The sequence below is a fragment of the Rattus rattus genome, chromosome 17 (assembly GCF_011064425.1).
Source record: "Rattus rattus isolate New Zealand chromosome 17, Rrattus_CSIRO_v1, whole genome shotgun sequence".
Taxonomy (NCBI): domain Eukaryota; kingdom Metazoa; phylum Chordata; class Mammalia; order Rodentia; family Muridae; genus Rattus; species Rattus rattus.
This window is the reverse complement of record NC_046170.1, coordinates 15,709,669-15,727,390: the sequence shown is the minus strand read 5'-3', so window position 1 is coordinate 15,727,390 and position 17,722 is coordinate 15,709,669. Positions and strand designations below refer to the sequence as shown.

General features: G+C 52.1%; 1 protein-coding gene across 1 annotated transcript in view; it reads left to right on the top strand.

Moving 5' to 3' along the window:
* Cacna1a (calcium voltage-gated channel subunit alpha1 A) overlaps positions 1-17,722 on the top strand; it is a 295,849-nt gene that overhangs the window by 222,151 nt on the left and 55,976 nt on the right. Inside the window, 8 exon segments of the mRNA XM_032887650.1 lie at positions 1,181-1,319; positions 3,401-3,530; positions 4,656-4,715; positions 5,209-5,315; positions 12,846-12,945; positions 13,591-13,751; positions 14,587-14,724; positions 16,140-16,341. Coding sequence (XP_032743541.1) covers positions 1,181-1,319; positions 3,401-3,530; positions 4,656-4,715; positions 5,209-5,315; positions 12,846-12,945; positions 13,591-13,751; positions 14,587-14,724; positions 16,140-16,341 — 1,037 coding nt within the window.

Below are 17,722 nucleotides of genomic sequence, written 5' to 3'. Positions count from 1 at the left end.
TGATGGAGAAAGAAATCCCCAAATGGGAACAGGGAGGGAGGGCTGGACACAGCTTGAAAGGTGAGGTACACTGTTGTGTCCAAGGCGTGTCGCACATCTGGAAACATCCTCTGTAATTGGTCCAGCGGCTCAGTAAGAACGGGAGGGGGCTGGGATCTGGCTCAGCTGGCACAGTATTTGTGCCTGGCACACACTCCAGCACCACAGACAACCTTCAGTCAAGGCGGGTGGAGGCAGAAAGTTCACAAGTTCAAGGCCACCCTTAGCTACCTTCTGAATTTAAGGCCAGCCCAGACCCCATCTCTATTGTTAATAACGATGCTAGTGCCCTCATCAACCCAGAGGTTTGTGTTTTCCGCAGTGTCATCATTGCAGAACACACTAAAGAGCGTTTGCCTGCTTTTTCTCACAATAGTGGCAATCAGAGGCGTCACACACCAGTGTGGCCCCGTTTGGATCAGCCTTGCTTCTCTCGTCACCTGGGGCTTTGACCCCTAAAGACAGCATGGCATAGATTCCTGGAGGGAGCCAGTCAGAGTTTGGCTCTGGGTTGTTATGTTTTGGGATAGCACCTGACTATGTAGCCCAGGCTGGCCTCAAGCTGGAAGTGATCCTCCCGCCTCTTCTTCTCCTGTGCGAGGATTACCGGTGTGGGCTGCAGAGCCTGACTTCACAGCGGAGGGTCTTGACAATGCACTGATATTCTGATGAAGAAATGGACTCCCAAAGAGACTCAGTCCACAAACAACCTACACAGAGCCTAAGAGCCCGCCCAGAGGGGAGGAGCCACAGTCGGGACTTGGTGCTCTCACAGGCCGCTGAGTTTTCTGCTCTATGAACCAGGGCTGTGGGCAGCTGCCCCATGCAGGCCCCGGTAACATCAGAGAAGTCAAAGAGAACGGGGTCTCCATTACCCTAGAGTGTTTGTCCAGTTCAACACCAGCCCCACTGCTTCCCGGTTGTGTGACCTTAGATTAGCCACTTCCCTTCTCTGTGCCTGGATTCCCCTCCTCTGTCAGGCGGAGGTCGTGGGCACCAACCTCTCAGGGTCCAGTGATGCCTGGCATACGAGAAGCTTTTTCTCAAACGCCTTGTGCTTAGTGTCAGCTCCAAGTAGACCAGGAGCCCAGAGCCTTGTGGGAAATCATGGAGGAACTCGTGTTGGTTCTTGTCCCAACAGTAAACAAAAACGCCAACCCAGACCCACTGCCAAAGAAAGAGGAAGAGAAGAAGGAGGAAGAGGAGGCAGACCCCGGGGAGGATGGCCCAAAGCCTATGCCGCCCTACAGCTCCATGTTCATCCTCTCCACCACCAACCCGTGAGTACAGGAGGAGGAGTGGGGCCAACTTCTCTGCATGGAGGCGGGGTGTAGGGTGTATCACCCCGAAGGAGGGTGGGGTGGGGCAAGGTAGAGCCCCTGCGTGGGAGTGGGTTGTAGCGCCCCCGCGTGGGAGCGGGATAGACAGTGGAAATAGATCCCTTCAGTACCAGCCTTCCAAAGCTGAAAACTAGTCCCCTCTTGCTTCACTCACAGAAGATAAAAACTTGTCAATGCACTGCCCCAGAAAAGAGCATTGAGAGAAAACCACTGCCATGCCAGGAGAGGTGTCCTTTAGAAATGGCTGTCTTGTACAATACCCAACCTACACACCTACACAACCATGTGACACAATTGTTTGTAACCATTGCCCCACAAGGTGCAGGCTCTGGAGTCCTGCACAGCAACGTTTTTCAGAAGTTCAACTTTGATCCTTTACTAAACGAATGTTTTAAGTGGCACCTAATGCTGGGTACCGTTCTAAGTGCTTTATAAGTTTCTCAAACGCTTGAAACTCGCCCTTTAGCACCCTCTTAGCACAGGCACGGTGAGAACGGGTGAAGCTTGAGCTAGAACAGGCTGCTTGTAACAGCGCTGGTTTCGTCCAGGTGGGCGGTGCTGGAGATGAACCCCGGCTTTGCGCATGCCAGGCAGGCACTCCACCCACTAAGCCCCAGCCCCAGATGTTTTTCTGTTGTTGGTGATGATGGGGTTTGGGTTTGGGTTTAATTTACCATTACTGCATGTATGTATGATGTGTGTTTGCCATGGCTCCCGTGTGGAAGTCAGAAGACCCCGGAGTCCTTCCCCTTCCATGTTCACGTGGGTTCAGGTGACTGAACACTGGGCACCAGGTTTGCAGGGCCAGCACCTTCACATCTCATTGGTCCCTGGTTTTTGTTCTGTTTTGCATATGTGTTATTGTAAAATAAAACTTTTCCTTCCCCCAGCCTCTGCCCCCGGAATGACAACTCTGAGGCTAATTATGTATTAATAAACACCTTGGCCATACGCTTTGGCTCATTCCCTGACTAGCTGGTAACTTATTTAACCCCTTCAAACTATGTCTTCCACATGCTCAGTCACCTCTCCTCAGTCACGGCCCACTTCTTACTTCTGGTCTCCTCAGAGACTCCCTCAGCAGCTACATTTAGTCCCTCCCTGTTTCCCAGAATCCTCTCTTCTCCTGCTAGTGTCCCACTTCCTGTTTCCGCTTCAGTTCATTGGCTGTAGGTGTTTTTACTGACAGGTGATGCTTATAAAAGATTCTGTTACATGTTGATGTCGTGTTTGTGTTTTGCTTTGGGTGTATTTGATTTTTTGCTGTGGATATTCTGGGGTGTGTGTGTGTGTGTGTGTGTGTGTGTGTGTGTGTGTGTGTGTGTGTGTGATTGTCCTGTGTGTGTTCTGTATGTGTGATCTGTTTTCAGAACAGATCTTACTCTGTGACCACACGGACCATAGTGGCTTTGAACTCATTCCACAGTCCAGATTGTCTTGAGCTCTTATCGATTCCTCTGCCACAGCCTTGCATGTGTTTGGATTACAGATCCGAGCCCCCTTACCCGATTCCTCTTTTTAAACCCTGGAGTACTTTACACAGGGACCACCTGGCCTTGAGGTTGCTCAGTGGATAGACTGTATCACTTGTTGCCAAGACTGCCAACCTGAGTTCAGTTCCCAGGACCCACAGAATCAATTCCCACAAGCTATCTGAGCTGCACAGGCAAGCTTTGGTCCAATCACCACCCACCACACACAGGAATAAATGTAATTCAAAGAATACATGGAGTCTTTCCACTTCCTGCAGAATCATTAGTCGTAGTGTTTCAGGCTGGCTGGGGAAGCAAAGTCTTCCAGGAGAGCAGAAACTCTTCCCAGGGTAGGATAACGGTCCCGGGTGGCTCAAGATTTCAGCTGCACTGGACTATACGACACGGCCAGCGCCCCGTTGAGAGTCCTTCACAGATGGCGAGGGGGGGCAGTGGGATTGGACATCTCAGTGGAACCCTCAGTGGTAAGAGGGGAAGGACCCATGAACCTGCGACCTGAGTACCCCCCACCCCCGTCTCTGCCCTCAGCCTTCGCCGGCTGTGCCATTACATCCTGAACCTGCGCTACTTCGAGATGTGCATCCTCATGGTCATTGCCATGAGCAGCATCGCGCTGGCCGCCGAGGACCCGGTGCAGCCCAACGCACCCCGCAACAACGTGAGTCTTGGCTTTGCTTCCGATCTGAAACAGATTTCACAGAAGCTCGCGCTCTCTCTCTCTCTCTCTCTCTCTCTCTCTCTCTCTCTCTCTCTCTCTCTCTCTCGCTCTCTCTCTCTCTCTCTCTCTCTCTCTCTCTCTCTCTCTCTCTCTCTCTGAACCACGCCCCCAGCCGCTAATTGGGAGTTTCTAGGCAGGAGCCCTACCCCTGAGCCACACCCACAGCCCCTCGCTGGGGAGGTCTAGGCAAGAGCTCTACATCTTGAGCCATAAATCCAGCTCCTAGGTTACATTTTGACGGGTGACCATGGAAGGCATCACTAGAGAAATAGTATTTGACCCCACGCCGAAAAGTGAGCTCTAGGAAATGAGCAAGGAGCAGCACAGTGAAGCATCAGTGAGGCAGGGAAGTAGCTAGGCGGATGCTCCAGGGCCTGATTGAAACTGTCGAGAGCACGCCTCCAAGGCTGCCTTAGGCGTTTGGAGTGCACGGCCCAGCAGGTTTCTTATCCTAAGGGAGGGGACCCATGCAGGATTGTGCGCGGAACTGTATGATTTAGGTGATCATATCGCCCTCTGCTGGTCATGTTCAGAAATTACCAGCCTTGAACCTACAATGCCCACCCTCACCCTTACTACCTCCGCACACATGGGTGGGTGCCCTGAGTGGATCCAGAAGCTACAGGCAGGGACAAAGGCCATTACTCATCCTTGCAGAAACAGCTAAACCCCAGCTCTAGGCAGGACAGTTGGTGAGGAAGGGGAGGGCATAGACACTGGTCAGCCAACCCCATCACCCCAAGGACAATCACCCCCAAGGTGGTGGTTGGGGGCGGGGGGGCGGAGTCCTTCAAGGCCTTCTTATTCCACCAGGGGTTTGGAGTGCATGAAAAAGGCAGTCTTGGTGAGGGGGTTGGGGGTGAGTCCATAGGATATGCTGCCATCTTCTGGACACTTCAGTTCAGGCACTGCTCATCTTTGATACTACCTGAGCGTGGCTCCTGAAGCTCTACTTCTGAGGTGTTTTCACAGTGGTCCCCACACCCCAGTAGGCTACTGTTAGGTCTCCCAGGAGTCAAGCCTGATCAAGCCTGTGATTGGGCCCCTTGCCTTTCATCCCTGTAGGTGCTGCGATATTTTGACTATGTTTTCACAGGAGTGTTTACCTTTGAGATGGTGATCAAGGTAAGAACAGAAGTGGGGCTTCCACACACAAGCCTTCCTCAGGGTGAGGGGCATTCGCCAGGCAGGTGTGGAGGGAGGAGGGGGTGGGTGAAATCAGGGAAGTAAGGCTTGGCAGTGACTGGGAGGACTTTGGTGTACACACCAAAGGAAGTGAGAGCCACGGAAGAGGGCTCTAGGCAGAAGAGGGACTGACTCTGCCTGAGTGTTCTCAAGTCTGGCAGCCGTCAGGTGGCAGACAAGGCAATAATCAGAGACCAAGTAGGCCATGGTGAGGGCTGGAAGGTTCCAAATATAAAGTCTACCATGCTTCCTGATGCATGACCTCCTGTTGGGGTTCAAAGACTTAGGCTTCCGGCTGTCAAGTCACACTCCTTTTCCTCAGAAGGGCCCACATGTCATGCTGGATATGAGATCCTGCCTGCCCCTCCTGCCCCAGGTGGGTGTTGTCCTAGGGAAGGTGGAAAGCTCTGAGCCCACTGTCCTCTTCCCTCAGATGATCGACCTGGGCCTCGTACTGCATCAGGGGGCCTATTTCCGTGACCTGTGGAACATTCTGGACTTCATAGTGGTCAGTGGGGCCCTGGTGGCCTTTGCCTTCACGTAAGTCTCCGCGCAAGCCCCTCCCGAGCCCCATTCTGAGCCCCACTGTCAGATGTGGGTTATATTCTGGGGTTCAGAGACGGGAAGGAGAGCTGTGGGCCAGCGGGGGGGGGGGTGTCTGCCCCAGTGGCGCTGCAACTGGCTTTGTGCATGTCATCACCATTAAAGAAGGACGGACGGAAGGGACCAGACCACCTTCCACTCCTCCCACAGCAAGGCGGTGGCCTCTTGCTGTGCTGCTTCTGGTCTTGCTTCTGGGGACATCTCATCTCCTTCCCCATGTTGTCTCTTTGGGGTGGCCCCCAAAAAGACAATCAGAAATCAAGTGTGCATGAGAGGTTCATCTCACCTGTGCCCCAAGGCTCCTTGCCGTACACCTAGTGGTCTCCTTCTATGTCTCTCCCCTCCCAAGGCTCCTAGGCTGCCCCGCCCTCAGCAAGGTCATGTGCCATGGCAGGGCTCCACCATGGCACCCCGGCTGTAGGTGGCGGTTTTAAATGTGGCTCCTGATGTCTGAGTGGCCACCATTGCAAGATGGCACCCAAGTTCTGAGTTACACATTCCAAGACAGTGGCTCACTTCACAGTGGTGCCGAAAAAGCAGAGCAGCCATTCCAAGACGACCCATGAATTCTTGATGTCATTCCAAGATGGCATCCTAGGGTTCAGTGGCCATTCCAAAATGACACCTTAGGTCTGGGCAGGCATCCCAAAATAGAGTCCAAATTCTGGAGAGCCAAGATGGCACTCGGGCAGCAAGTAGCCATCCTGAGGTGGCAGCTGAGTTCCAGGGAGCCTTTCCAAGATGCTAACTGAAATCTGGCCATCATTCCAAGATGGTGCCTAAGTTCAGAACGTCCATTCCGGAGTGTCAGGGAGACCTGTGCGTCCACGTAACATGGTATCTAGTGTTCCAGTGGCCATTCTCGAAGGTACATGAGCCCTACCATCCAAGTTTCTAGGCAGCTATTCCAAAATGGAGGTCTTGTTGGAGAGGGATGACAAGATCCGTGACAGCACATGCCGAGGCGTGGTCTGACAGCAGACATCAGTATCAGGGACAGACCTAGCTTGCTCCTAGTCCATCTTGGGAGCATAGGTTGTGCCTATCACATGGGTCATTCTCAGAAAGGAAGGCCTTCCGGGGACCCTGACCCACCTCAGCCGGCACAGAACCCAGGGCTTCTTTGGGCTGTCTCACTGCTGACTCCTCAGCAGGTATGGCCTCTCAGTCAGCTCTCACACCAGGCTGTGAGTGCTTCATCATCACAGGGGGCTGGACTGCTGTCCATTCCCAGGTGAAGGGCTGCAGTAGGCCCTACCGAGTTCCCTGGGGCTCAGCGAGCTGTGGTTATGGTGGTCATGAACTGGTGTTGCCGTAGCCTCAAGCCTGACTTAGCCAGACTCCTGGCCTCTTCCTTTCTATCTACTCTTCTGTCTCTCTATCTCTGTCTCTCTCTTCGTCTCTCAGACTCTGTTCCCCACCCACCCCGTCCACCTGTATTCGCTTCACTTTTCTTCCCCCTTTTTCTGGTCCTGTGGGTGGAACCAGGGACATTTGCATGAGACCTGAGCTCTAGAGTCAAGTCTTTAATGTCCTCATGAATTCAGTGCAGACATTATGCTACCCTGCGCTCCAAGAATCCCTTGTTTGTAGCTCTTTTCCCCAATCCCTATGCAAGAGAACCAGGGACATGGATGTATCTGCGCAGGCTTCCGGTTCTAACAGGAACTGGCACTGGAAGCATGAGACAAGGATTCTCTTGGAATTTTAGAAGAGCATGCAGTTGTAGATATTTCAGTGGCAGGGGAGATACACCGACCCGTTCCGTACCCCTACCTCACTACCAAGAATCTACTTGGTCCTGCTACTTCCCGCCAAAGCTGGCCACACCTTGGTTAAGCTGCTCCTGCGTACCCAGTAGCAAAAGGGATGTCAGTTGCTACTTGCTTGCCAAGGGAAGTTTCAGAGCCCTCCCTCCCTTGCCCCATAATCTCTAGCAGCAGGCTTCTGATCTCTTGTATCTGGGGCGTTTCAACTTGTGAAGTCTTTGCTTGGTGTCTCCTTGTTGATGTCATGGTGGAGCATCAGCTTGCTGTTTCTCTCGCCATCGTCTGTCCCATGATCCTCCCTGCTCCTAGACAAGGTGGGAAACCCCAGCAGCACTGTGAGGTACCTCCAGCTGGGTATGGTAGCAAGGCTTGCCCCTTGAGAGGTTGAAGCAGGAGGATTGCTGCTTCTAAAGCCAACCCCAGCTGCGGAACACGAGTGTCTCAGAAAAGGAAGGAAAGAAGAGGAAGTTCCCCAAGTCTGGAACCCTCTGTGTTGCCCAGTTTCCCATGCAGCAAGATGTAACGGCTCGAATGAAGCACCTGGAGTGCGTCATCTCTGATGCTGTCGCACCAGTGTAGTCATCCCCATTCCACAGACGAGAAACTGAGGCTGAGGCAGGGGTATGGAGAATGGAATCTAGACCAGCAACCTGTCCCACTAGGTCCTTTCTTCCCTGGAAGGTCTGGGAGGCTGAGAAGCAGGAAGGAGGAGGAGGGAGACTGCTCCCTTCTTGGATAAGAGGGACTGAGGCAAGGACCCTGTCTGCCTGCCTGTGCTCTTCCAGCGATGTGCTGAAATCCTCTGAATGACCCCCCCCTCGTCACCCACATCTGTATGTGTGGTCTGTGTGGGTGTGCATACATGTGCCTTCCGTCCCCTAACCATGCTCCATCCCCCATGCACCATCATTAACAAGCCATCTCACAGTCTGTCACCATGAGGGACATCACGCCTAGTGCCCATGCTTTGGAACAGCCAACTGACATCTCACAGCAACTGCTAGATGATGATCTTGCACTCACTGCCAAGAGTCTATCTGGCACCACCACCCTTCCCCCAAGGGCAGGCCCTTCAGCCCTGCAGAGCTGGCAGAGTGGACCTTGGTCCAGCCGCTCCTGCACCCTGAAAGCCACACTCCCAACAACCAAAGAAGAGGCCCTCCAGCAAGACCCTCAGAACAGCCCTGCCCTCAAAGGAAGGAAGACACAAGCTCAAGATGCATGCACATGGGTTTGAATCTCAGTCTGCCACTTTCTGGCTGTGTGCCCTTGGGGAAATCACTCTCCCTGTCTGGGCTTCAGATGTCTCATCTGGAAAATGGGCCCAATGGTGCCATCTTCCTGCAGATAAATGCAGTGACTCAGCAGCATGTTAGAAAAGTCCAGTTAGGGACAGAGCTCAGTGACTCTGGCCCCCAGTGCTGCCCTGGTGTTGAGGAACTCTAGGTTCCCAAAAAGATAGGGCAGATACCAGTGCCACTGGAAGCGTCTCTAACACCCCAGGGGAAGGACCCGTAGACTTTCATGTTTGAGAGCCCTAAGCTCTGCAGAGGTATCTACCCATTAAACTGTTCAGTTGAAAGAAGGATTGCTAGGTATAATGTAATGCCTGGAATTGCAGCTCCTCCTCGGGAGACTGAGGCAGGGGGATCACAAGGTCAGGGACTGCCAGGAAATTTAGCAAGACCCTATCTCAAAATAAAAAGTCAAGTGAAGTCTCGAGGCGTGGCCCAGGAGTAGAACCCCTGCCTAGAATCCCTCAGTGAGGGGCTAGGGTTGGCTCTGCAGCAGACGGTTGGCCTAGTGTGTGTGAGGTCCTGGATTCCATCACCAGCAACTCTCCTTCGAGAAAGCTCCACCCACCAGCCACGCACACACACACACCCCTAGATCCCAGCTACTCTAAAGACTGAGGCAGGAAGAACAATTGTTCAGGCTAACCTGAGCTATATCTTGACGTGAGTCACAAGGTGGGGGCTACCAATACCAATATGAAGCTTCTTGAAGCCAAGCTCACTTTCCAGATGAGGCTTGCTGGCAGCCAGGGCAGCATTCAAACCTCCATCCTTTCCCCACAAAGCTCACCCACAGCGAGCTGGGCCCCGTGGCAGAATGGCTGCAGGAAGCAGTCCTCCTGCTCTTGGCAGTGACTGAGTGGCTAGTTCACCCAGGGTAATAGGCAGCTCCAGGGCTCCTTGCTCCTTGGAAATATGCCTTTGAGAACTGCTCTCAGGGCCATGTCCTGCCCAGTACAGAGATTGAAGGAGGGGCTGGCTTCCTGGTCCCCTCGGGGATCCCAGAGCCCAGCGCCTATGTGTGTCTGTGCGTGTCCTGTGTTCTCTCTGAGGCCACTCACGATTTGTCTCTCCTTCCGACGCCACCTCACCAGGAGCAGTACACGGTAAAGTGCCTCTCTCTCTCTCTCTCTCTCTCTCTCTCTCTCTCTCTGTGTCTTGTCTTCCGTGCCCCGTTAGCAGCCATGTTGGTTCTGGACTCCTTTTTCTGTGGCCTTTGTTCTTGCTGATGTCCTGTTGCTAAACATGACCAGAGCCTGCTTCCCAGGGGTGGAGGAGCCACAAGGGATCACAGAGTCACCTGCTACTGTGACCCACCAGCTCTTACCTAGAACTGAAGGGCCAGGGAGTGTCCCTCTCTCATGTGATGTCAACAGAGCCAAGGAGCTGGGAAGAGGGTCACCAGAGCAGCTGAGGTGTGGAAAACAGGCCTTCCGGGGAGGAAGTGGCCATTACTCTGGGGAGCTTCTGCCTGGCAGATCTTTCTGATCCACTCAGTGACTGAGGCAGGAGAATCTTGAGTTTCAAGTTAGCCTGATTTACACACTGTGTCCTTGCCTCTAAAACTATAAAGAGATATAGATAGAAATCGAAGTTGGTGTTCTTCCTTAATATATAACGAGCACTTAGAAACAAGAAAAGCTGGTCTAATGATCAGTGGACAGTGGATATAAGCAGAAACATCAGAGCTGGGTGTGGTGGTGCACACCTATAATCCCAGCCAAGACCCAGGAGGCAGAGGCAGGTGGGTCTGAGTTTGAGGTCAGCCTGGTGTACATAGTTCTAGGCCAGCCATGCTACACAGAGACCCTTTCTTTGGTGAAGTGTTTGATATACAAACATGAGGACCTGAGTTCAGTCGCTAGAGCTCACATAAAAAGTCTGAGATGGGGTTGGGGGATTTAGCTCAGTGGTAGAGCGCTTGCCTAGGAAGCGCAAGGCCCTGGGTTCGGTCCCCAGCTCCGAAAAAAAGAATCAAAAAAAAAAAAAAAAAAGTCTGACATGGTGGCATGCACGTAGAAGTCCAGCCCTGGAGATGGAGAGGCAGGTCCCTGGGACTCGCTGGCCAGCCTGTCCTACTGGGTGAGCCCCAGGCTAGTGAGAGACGCTGCCTCAAAAGATGAGTGACACCTCAGGTTGACTTGTGGCCTCCACACACATGCATAGGTACCTGCAATATCTACACAGACACAGACACACACACACACACACAGCTTGCACATGTGCACATACACACATTCGCCAAGATGGCCAGAAGCACAGCAACCACGCACAGTCACAAGCAACTTTTCTCACAGTGCCAGGAAATGGCGCTCTCCACCAGAAGCCCAGGTGCCAGGCAGATCTGCCCATGGACTGGTCAGTAACCAATAGGGACAAGTGTGTCCCTTGGACTGCAGCCTTGGTCCATTTGCATTTCCTGAGACCTCACACCAGTTGTGAGTCAGTAGCTGGGACAAGAGCCAAGATTAAAGAAAACACACCCAAGAGTTCATCACAAGTTAGGCCACTGAGGGGTTTCCTGTCTAGGTCTGACATCTGATCTCTTTGGAATAGAATCAAGCTGACAGAACCCATAGATTTCTAGGGAGGCACCAAGAGAGGAGAGCATGGCTGGGAGGATGTTGCGGTTCTGTGCAAAGCCAGCCAGTGAGCACACCCGTCATCCGGATGTAGCTGAGTACCTAGGTACTCAGGAGCATGAGGTCAGAGGATCTCAAAGCCAACATGAGCTACATGGTGAAACATTGTCTCAAGGAAATAAAACAAAGAGAGCTGGTGAGATGACTAAACTGGTAAAGGCCCTTGTCACCAAGCCTGACCCGAGTTCAACCCCTGGGATCTCCTGGTGAAAGGAGAGAACCAACTCCTGGATGTTGTCCTCTGACATGCATGCTGTGACACACAATTAATTAATTAATGTAATTTGAAAGTTTTCCGGCTGGCCTAGCAATGGTGGGGCACACCTTTAATCCCAGCACTCAGGAGTCAGGCAGATCTCTGAGTTTGAGACCAGCCTGGTCTACAGAGTGAGTTCCAAGACAGCCAGAGCTACACAGAGAAACAAACAAAAAAGATTTTTAGGTGGGCATGGTGGTGCGCACCTTTTAATCCAGCGCTCAGGAGAAGAAAAAACAAAAGATCTATGAATTCAGGAGTAGCCTGGTCTACATAGTATGTTCCAGGGTTACCCAGTCAGACCAGACTCTGTCTCCAAAAACAAAAAGAGGGGAGAAAAAAGCTGGGATTCAACAGACGTTGAGTGGTGCAGCAGTCGTTGAGTTGGGCTGAAGATGACCTTAGCACGAAAGCCAAAAGGGCTGCCTTGCTCTTGAAGAGCTCAGATTCAGTAGGAGAAGGGAGCGATGACCAGTGTGCATGAAAAGAAAAAACGGGCTGGAGGGATGGCTCAGGGGTTAAGAGCACTGACTGCTCTTCCAGAGGTCCTGAGTTCAATTCCCAGCAACCACATGGTGGCTCACAACCACCTGTAATGGGATCCGATGCCCTCTTCTGGTGTGTCTGAAGACAGCGACAGTGTGCTCATAACAAATAAGATAAATAAATCTTTAAATATATATATTTAAGAAGAAAAAAGACAAGGTAGATGTGTGAGATCTGAGTACAAGGGGATCCCAGTGGACAGCGGACACTTGGGATAGCACCTTCTGGGGCTTGGGCATGCAACCCTCAGACAAACATGACTCTGGGGTTTGTGTTTGGGCCCTGGGTGGGGGTGGGAGGCATAAACCTCAAGCTCATGATGGCCTTAGGGAGTCAAGTTGTGGGTAGCCAAGAGCTCTGTGTCTTTGGAGTCTGCATGGTTGAGCCCACAGGCCCTGCTTTTTACCACCAAGGTAGGGACCTTGGGGAGTAAGCAGCAGCCATACCTGAGGTCCTGTTGGCATTTGAAAGGACGAGCCCCTGGTTGCCTCGGTCTTCAGCCTAGGAAACATGGGGCTGGTGGAGCATTCTGAATTCTTCAGGGGGTTAGGTCTCATCTCACAGTTCACCAAGCTCCCAGGCCTTTGGTGTGCTACCTAGAGCAGTGGAAGTGTTGATGCAAACAGCCGCACACAGTGGTGCACACCTTTAACCCCAGAACTGGGGATGCAGATGAAGGAGGAGTTCTGGAGTTCCAGGCCAGTGACAGCCACACAGTAAGATTGTAAGACAAACTCAGCGCAGAGGCAGGATCTTCAACAAACTGCAAGAGCAGCAACCCTCAAAGCCATCTGGTTTCCAGGGCAAAACTAGACCATCCATCAGAGGGGGAAGAGATGTGTCTGGCTCAGCCCAGACCTGGGTCCAGACAAGGGGGACCATGTGGAGTTGTGGGCCCCTCCTTCCCACTGACTTCTGCTCCGTCTCTTCCCTTCCCCAACCCTAACATCCCCCAACAGTGGCAATAGCAAAGGAAAGGACATCAACACCATCAAGTCCCTCCGAGTCCTCCGGGTGCTACGACCTCTAAAGACCATCAAGCGGCTGCCCAAGTTGAAGGTGAGACCGGGGTCTGGAGAGAGGGTCCTGGAGCTGGCCACACACAGACACGGTGCTCCAGAATACCACATTGAGAAACATGGTGGTGTGTGTCTGGGATCCCAGCACTCAGGGAGTTGGGGAACAACCCCAGATCTGGTCACCCCGTCTCAAAACTACATTGAAGGAGATGCTGGGTGCCTCATAGACTTTATGTGTGGATGTAGTTGCTATACTTGTCCAGAAGGTGGCAGCAAAGGGGTTGGCTTGCAAAACCTGCCCTGGGTCAGGATTCCTTTTGATAGAGAAGGGCAGAGCCTAGCTCTAGGGCCAACAGGACTATCTAAAAACGCAGGGTTTGGGGTGTATCTCATTTGGCCGAATTCTTGCCTAGTGTACCAGAAGCGCTGGGTTCTATACCCAGTGACTCAAACTGTGGTGGAGGCAGGAGCATTAGAAAGTCAAGGTCATCTTCTTAAGGCCCATATGAGACCCTGTCCAAAAATGGTCGTGAGGTGCCTGGCACAGCACACCTACTGTGTGCACAGCCACCACACTGCTGTGAGGGAACAGGGTCAGGAACAGTCCCCCGGAACCTATCTTCCTCCAATGTTTTCAACCCGGCTGTTAGGACCCTCCGCCTCACGCCTCTACTTCCTGCTGCAGGCCGTGTTTGACTGCGTGGTGAACTCGCTCAAGAACGTCTTCAACATCCTCATTGTCTACATGCTCTTCATGTTCATCTTCGCGGTGGTGGCCGTGCAGCTCTTCAAGGGCAAATTCTTCCACTGCACGGACGAGTCCAAGGAGTTTGAGAGAGACTGTCGGTGGGTGGGGCCACCATCTCGGGGACACCGAGGCAGGGGAGGGTGAGGTGCAGGGCCCACAGTCCAGATGCTGAGGCAGAAGGGTAACTCTGGGTCAGCTTGGGTCTGGAGTAGAGTTTTAAAAGTCAGGTGTGGTATACCTAGGACGTCAGCACTCAGGCTAAGGCAGGAGGATCACCCTGAGTCTTGAGACAAAGCTGGGTTACAGAATGAGCACTTGTCTCAAAAGAAAAAAAAAGCTGTGATAGAGGACATGCTCGGTGTGTACTCGGTGTGTACACAGCAAGGCCCAGGACCACCCCCCTCTCTGGCACGAAAAAAATAGTAATGAGGAAAAAGTCAAAGCCTGGGTGATGTGAGACAGAGCTACAGCCCAGCCTGCCTCACAGAGAAACTTTGACTCATAAAAGAAGAGCAAATGAGAAACTTTGAGAATCTAGGTCCCTCCCACCCCATCTCTTCAGACTGGGTTAAGGCGTTCTAATCTCCCAGCGACTTTGTCAAGGGGTTCTTACCACAAGTCCATAGTCTCTCTCTGGGTTGTATCTGAGCAGCCCAGTGGCACAGGCCTGTCACCCACTGCTTGGGACACTGAGGCAGGAAGAGCCAGCGTCTCTCCATCAGCCTGGGCTACCTCAGGAGACCCTGACATAGCAGAAGGATCAGAGTCTTGGGTGGTGTTTGAACCCACAATTACCTGTTCTAAAAGGAGGTGTCAGGACCCTGAACTAGGGTGTCCCTGTGTTTGCCTCCCCGTCCTGTCTGTGTCCATGGGCGGCACACACGGCCTTGGGGAGGTGGTGCGCCCTGCTGACTAACCAGCTCTCTGTGACAGAGGCAAATACCTCCTTTACGAGAAGAACGAGGTAAAGGCGCGGGACCGCGAGTGGAAGAAGTACGACTTCCACTACGACAACGTGCTCTGGGCCCTGCTCACGCTCTTCACGGTGTCCACGGGAGAGGGCTGGCCACAGTGAGTATCGAAGCCCCGGGATGCCAGGAGCAGGGGGACAGAGTGGGAATGGAGGAGAACGGGTGTCAAAGCCTGGCCCTGTGCCCAAGGTTGTTACCGCGATGCCAGCTCATAGTTAGGGGTGGCCCGCGGAGCTGTGGTTGTCCCTTTCAAGCTGAACTCCAGCCTAGCTGTTGGGGAGCCCAGGCTCCTCTCCACAGCAGCACAAAGGTGAACACAGACTTAAAAGCGGCAGCCTCTAACCCCAAAATCCCCGGAGGCAGAGGCAAGGGGCTGTCTCTGAGCTGGAGGCCGCAGGAAGCTCCAGTGTCCAGGGCACAGGGCTGAGGGGTGGCTCTGAACAGGACTGTGTTTATCCAGAAGACACAAACCGGCTTCCCAACACCCACGTCAGCCTCGCAACCACCTGTACATACTCCAGGGAGCTGCAGCCTCTAAACTCTGAGGGCACTGCACACGTGTGTGTGTGTGTGTGTGTGTGTGTGTGTGTATTCTTGCACACACACATAATTTTAAATAAAACCTTTTTTAAAAAAAAAAAAGAAAGAAAGCACCTCGGGGCTGGAGGAATGATCAGTGGATTACACACCTGAGTTTGAATTCTGGGACCCACATAGCAGGCAGACATGAGGCATACTCCTCTGACCCCAACACCTCAGGGCAGAAACAGGGAGATTCTGGGAGCTAAGATGTGCCACAATTGAAAATGTACACATAATTGAAAATAAAAAGAAACTCATAGCCACGCAAATGATTTGTCCAAATAAGGTACCATGCTCATCGTGGGGAACAAACATTTTATCACATCTGCTATTCCCAGGCACTGTGCAGACACCAGACTTTTTCTTTGATTAGAGGGCATTTACAGAGCAAAAGACAGTCATGGACCCTGCACTCACCAGACACAAAACTTTATTTTTATTTTGTAGTGCTGGGAATGGAGCCCAGGGCCTCGCATAGTCATGGTCCTGAGCCCCACCAAGAGAATGTTCGAGCAGTGCACATCCTTAGTCTGTACAGGGCTGTTTTGACCACACTTCCATTACTCCTGAGCCTCTTTCACCCCCACTGCCGCTTCCGGTTAGATACCCACACGGACTGGCTTCCAAGGTGCCTTCCCTAATCCGTTACCACAAACCTAACTTTAGATACCAACGTAACCACTTCTTTCTGAGTCTCTCCAAACTCAGAATGTCAGTTTCCTTGTATGCAAAGTGGAGCCAGAAATGACCTCCCCAAGGGCTGCTGGGAAAAAAGAATGTGAAAAGTGCAGCATTCTCTGACACACAGTCAATCCCATGCTTGTCAGAGTCACTGACTGGGTTTATTTCTTCTCTGTCTCTCATTCCCCCGCCCCTGTGTCTCCGCCCTCCCCATCCCTTCTATCGCCCCTCTCTCCTTCCAACACTTCATAGGGTCCTCAAGCACTCAGTGGATGCCACTTTTGAGAACCAGGGCCCCAGCCCCGGGTACCGCATGGAAATGTCCATCTTCTACGTGGTCTACTTTGTGGTGTTTCCCTTCTTCTTTGTCAATATCTTTGTGGCCTTGATCATCATCACCTTCCAGGAGCAGGGAGACAAGATGATGGAAGAATACAGCCTAGAGAAAAATGAGGTACCGCTGCCTAGCTGTGTCCCTGCTAAGAGTGCACGCAGCCCACATTTATATTCATCCCCCCCTTCTCTCGCACATGTGCACACACGCATGCACGCACGTGCATGCGTACACACACACACACACACACACACACACACACACACACACACACACGTACAGCAAGAAACCTGAATGAGGGAAAAAAGAAATAAAAAGAGATGAATGACTGCCTCTAGGTTTGAAGAAAGAGGTTTATTGTAGATAAAAGGGAGAGCATGGGACAGAGAAGGGATATTTAGGAGAGTCCACGGTGAACGTGACCCTAGGCCATGTGAGGAGACAAGGGAGGGGGGAAGAGAGAGAAGCTGCCAAGTCTGGGCCAAGAAACTGGCCAATAAGGTAAAGGGCAGACTCGAAGACCTGGTAACCAAAATGGCTGTGTTAGATAGGGAAAGGCAGTGGGGGGAAGGGCAGCCCAGCCCTTGGGCTGAAGAAGTTTAGGGTAAGTAAGGTTTATGGTAAGCTAGTCATGCCTTGTAATAGGTAAGGACTGAGGGATGCTGGGAGAACCTCGAGGTCAGGTCTACTTTGGTATGCTAATGGACGCCTCGAGTAACCATTTGTCTCAGATTTGAAACCTCATAAAACCAACTTGTAGAAAAAGATTAGGAACAGAACAACAGCAAATGTTCCCAAGAAGGGTACAATCTGCAAAATAGCTTTCCTTTGGATTTCCAAGGAGGAAAACAACACACACATCAGATACCAGGAGGATATATCAGTCAGTCTGAGTCACATAGTGGTGCAAGAACAAGCAGCCCTGTGCATCCACTAAGGGACTGATTTCTTGCTCATGCTGCATGTCCAGTTCAGTGGTCCTATCTTGAAAGATCCCCGAAGGAAGACCCTTACTCAAGTCTCGGGAAGTCACGGACCCCAGACAGAGAGAGACCATTTTGGATGTAATACGCAAAGGCGAGGTTTATTACAGAGATCTATTACAGAGATCTCCAGGCCGACATGTATCCCACGCAGGAGACAGAGGTGTCGACCCAGAGTGGCTTGGGAGAGGGCTTTTTAAAGGAAGAAGTCACAAGCTCCAGGAGATGAGGGGATGTCAAAAGGAAATACCAAAAATGTCACAAGGGGAAACTCTCCAAGTCACAGGATTGTTCTTAAGACTCTAGGGTTTAAATCAGGGGAAAGGTCAAGCATTCTCCTGAGAACAGATCTTGATTGTCCTTTAGGGTAAATGTTTGTCAGAGTTGATGAGGCATCTGCATCTGAAACACATCTGGTTAGGCTTTGCTGGGTTTCCTGGAATACTCCCTGCAGGACACAATGGCCGGAGGGCACAATGGGGGCTAGAACAAACATCACAGGGGCATAACAGAACCCA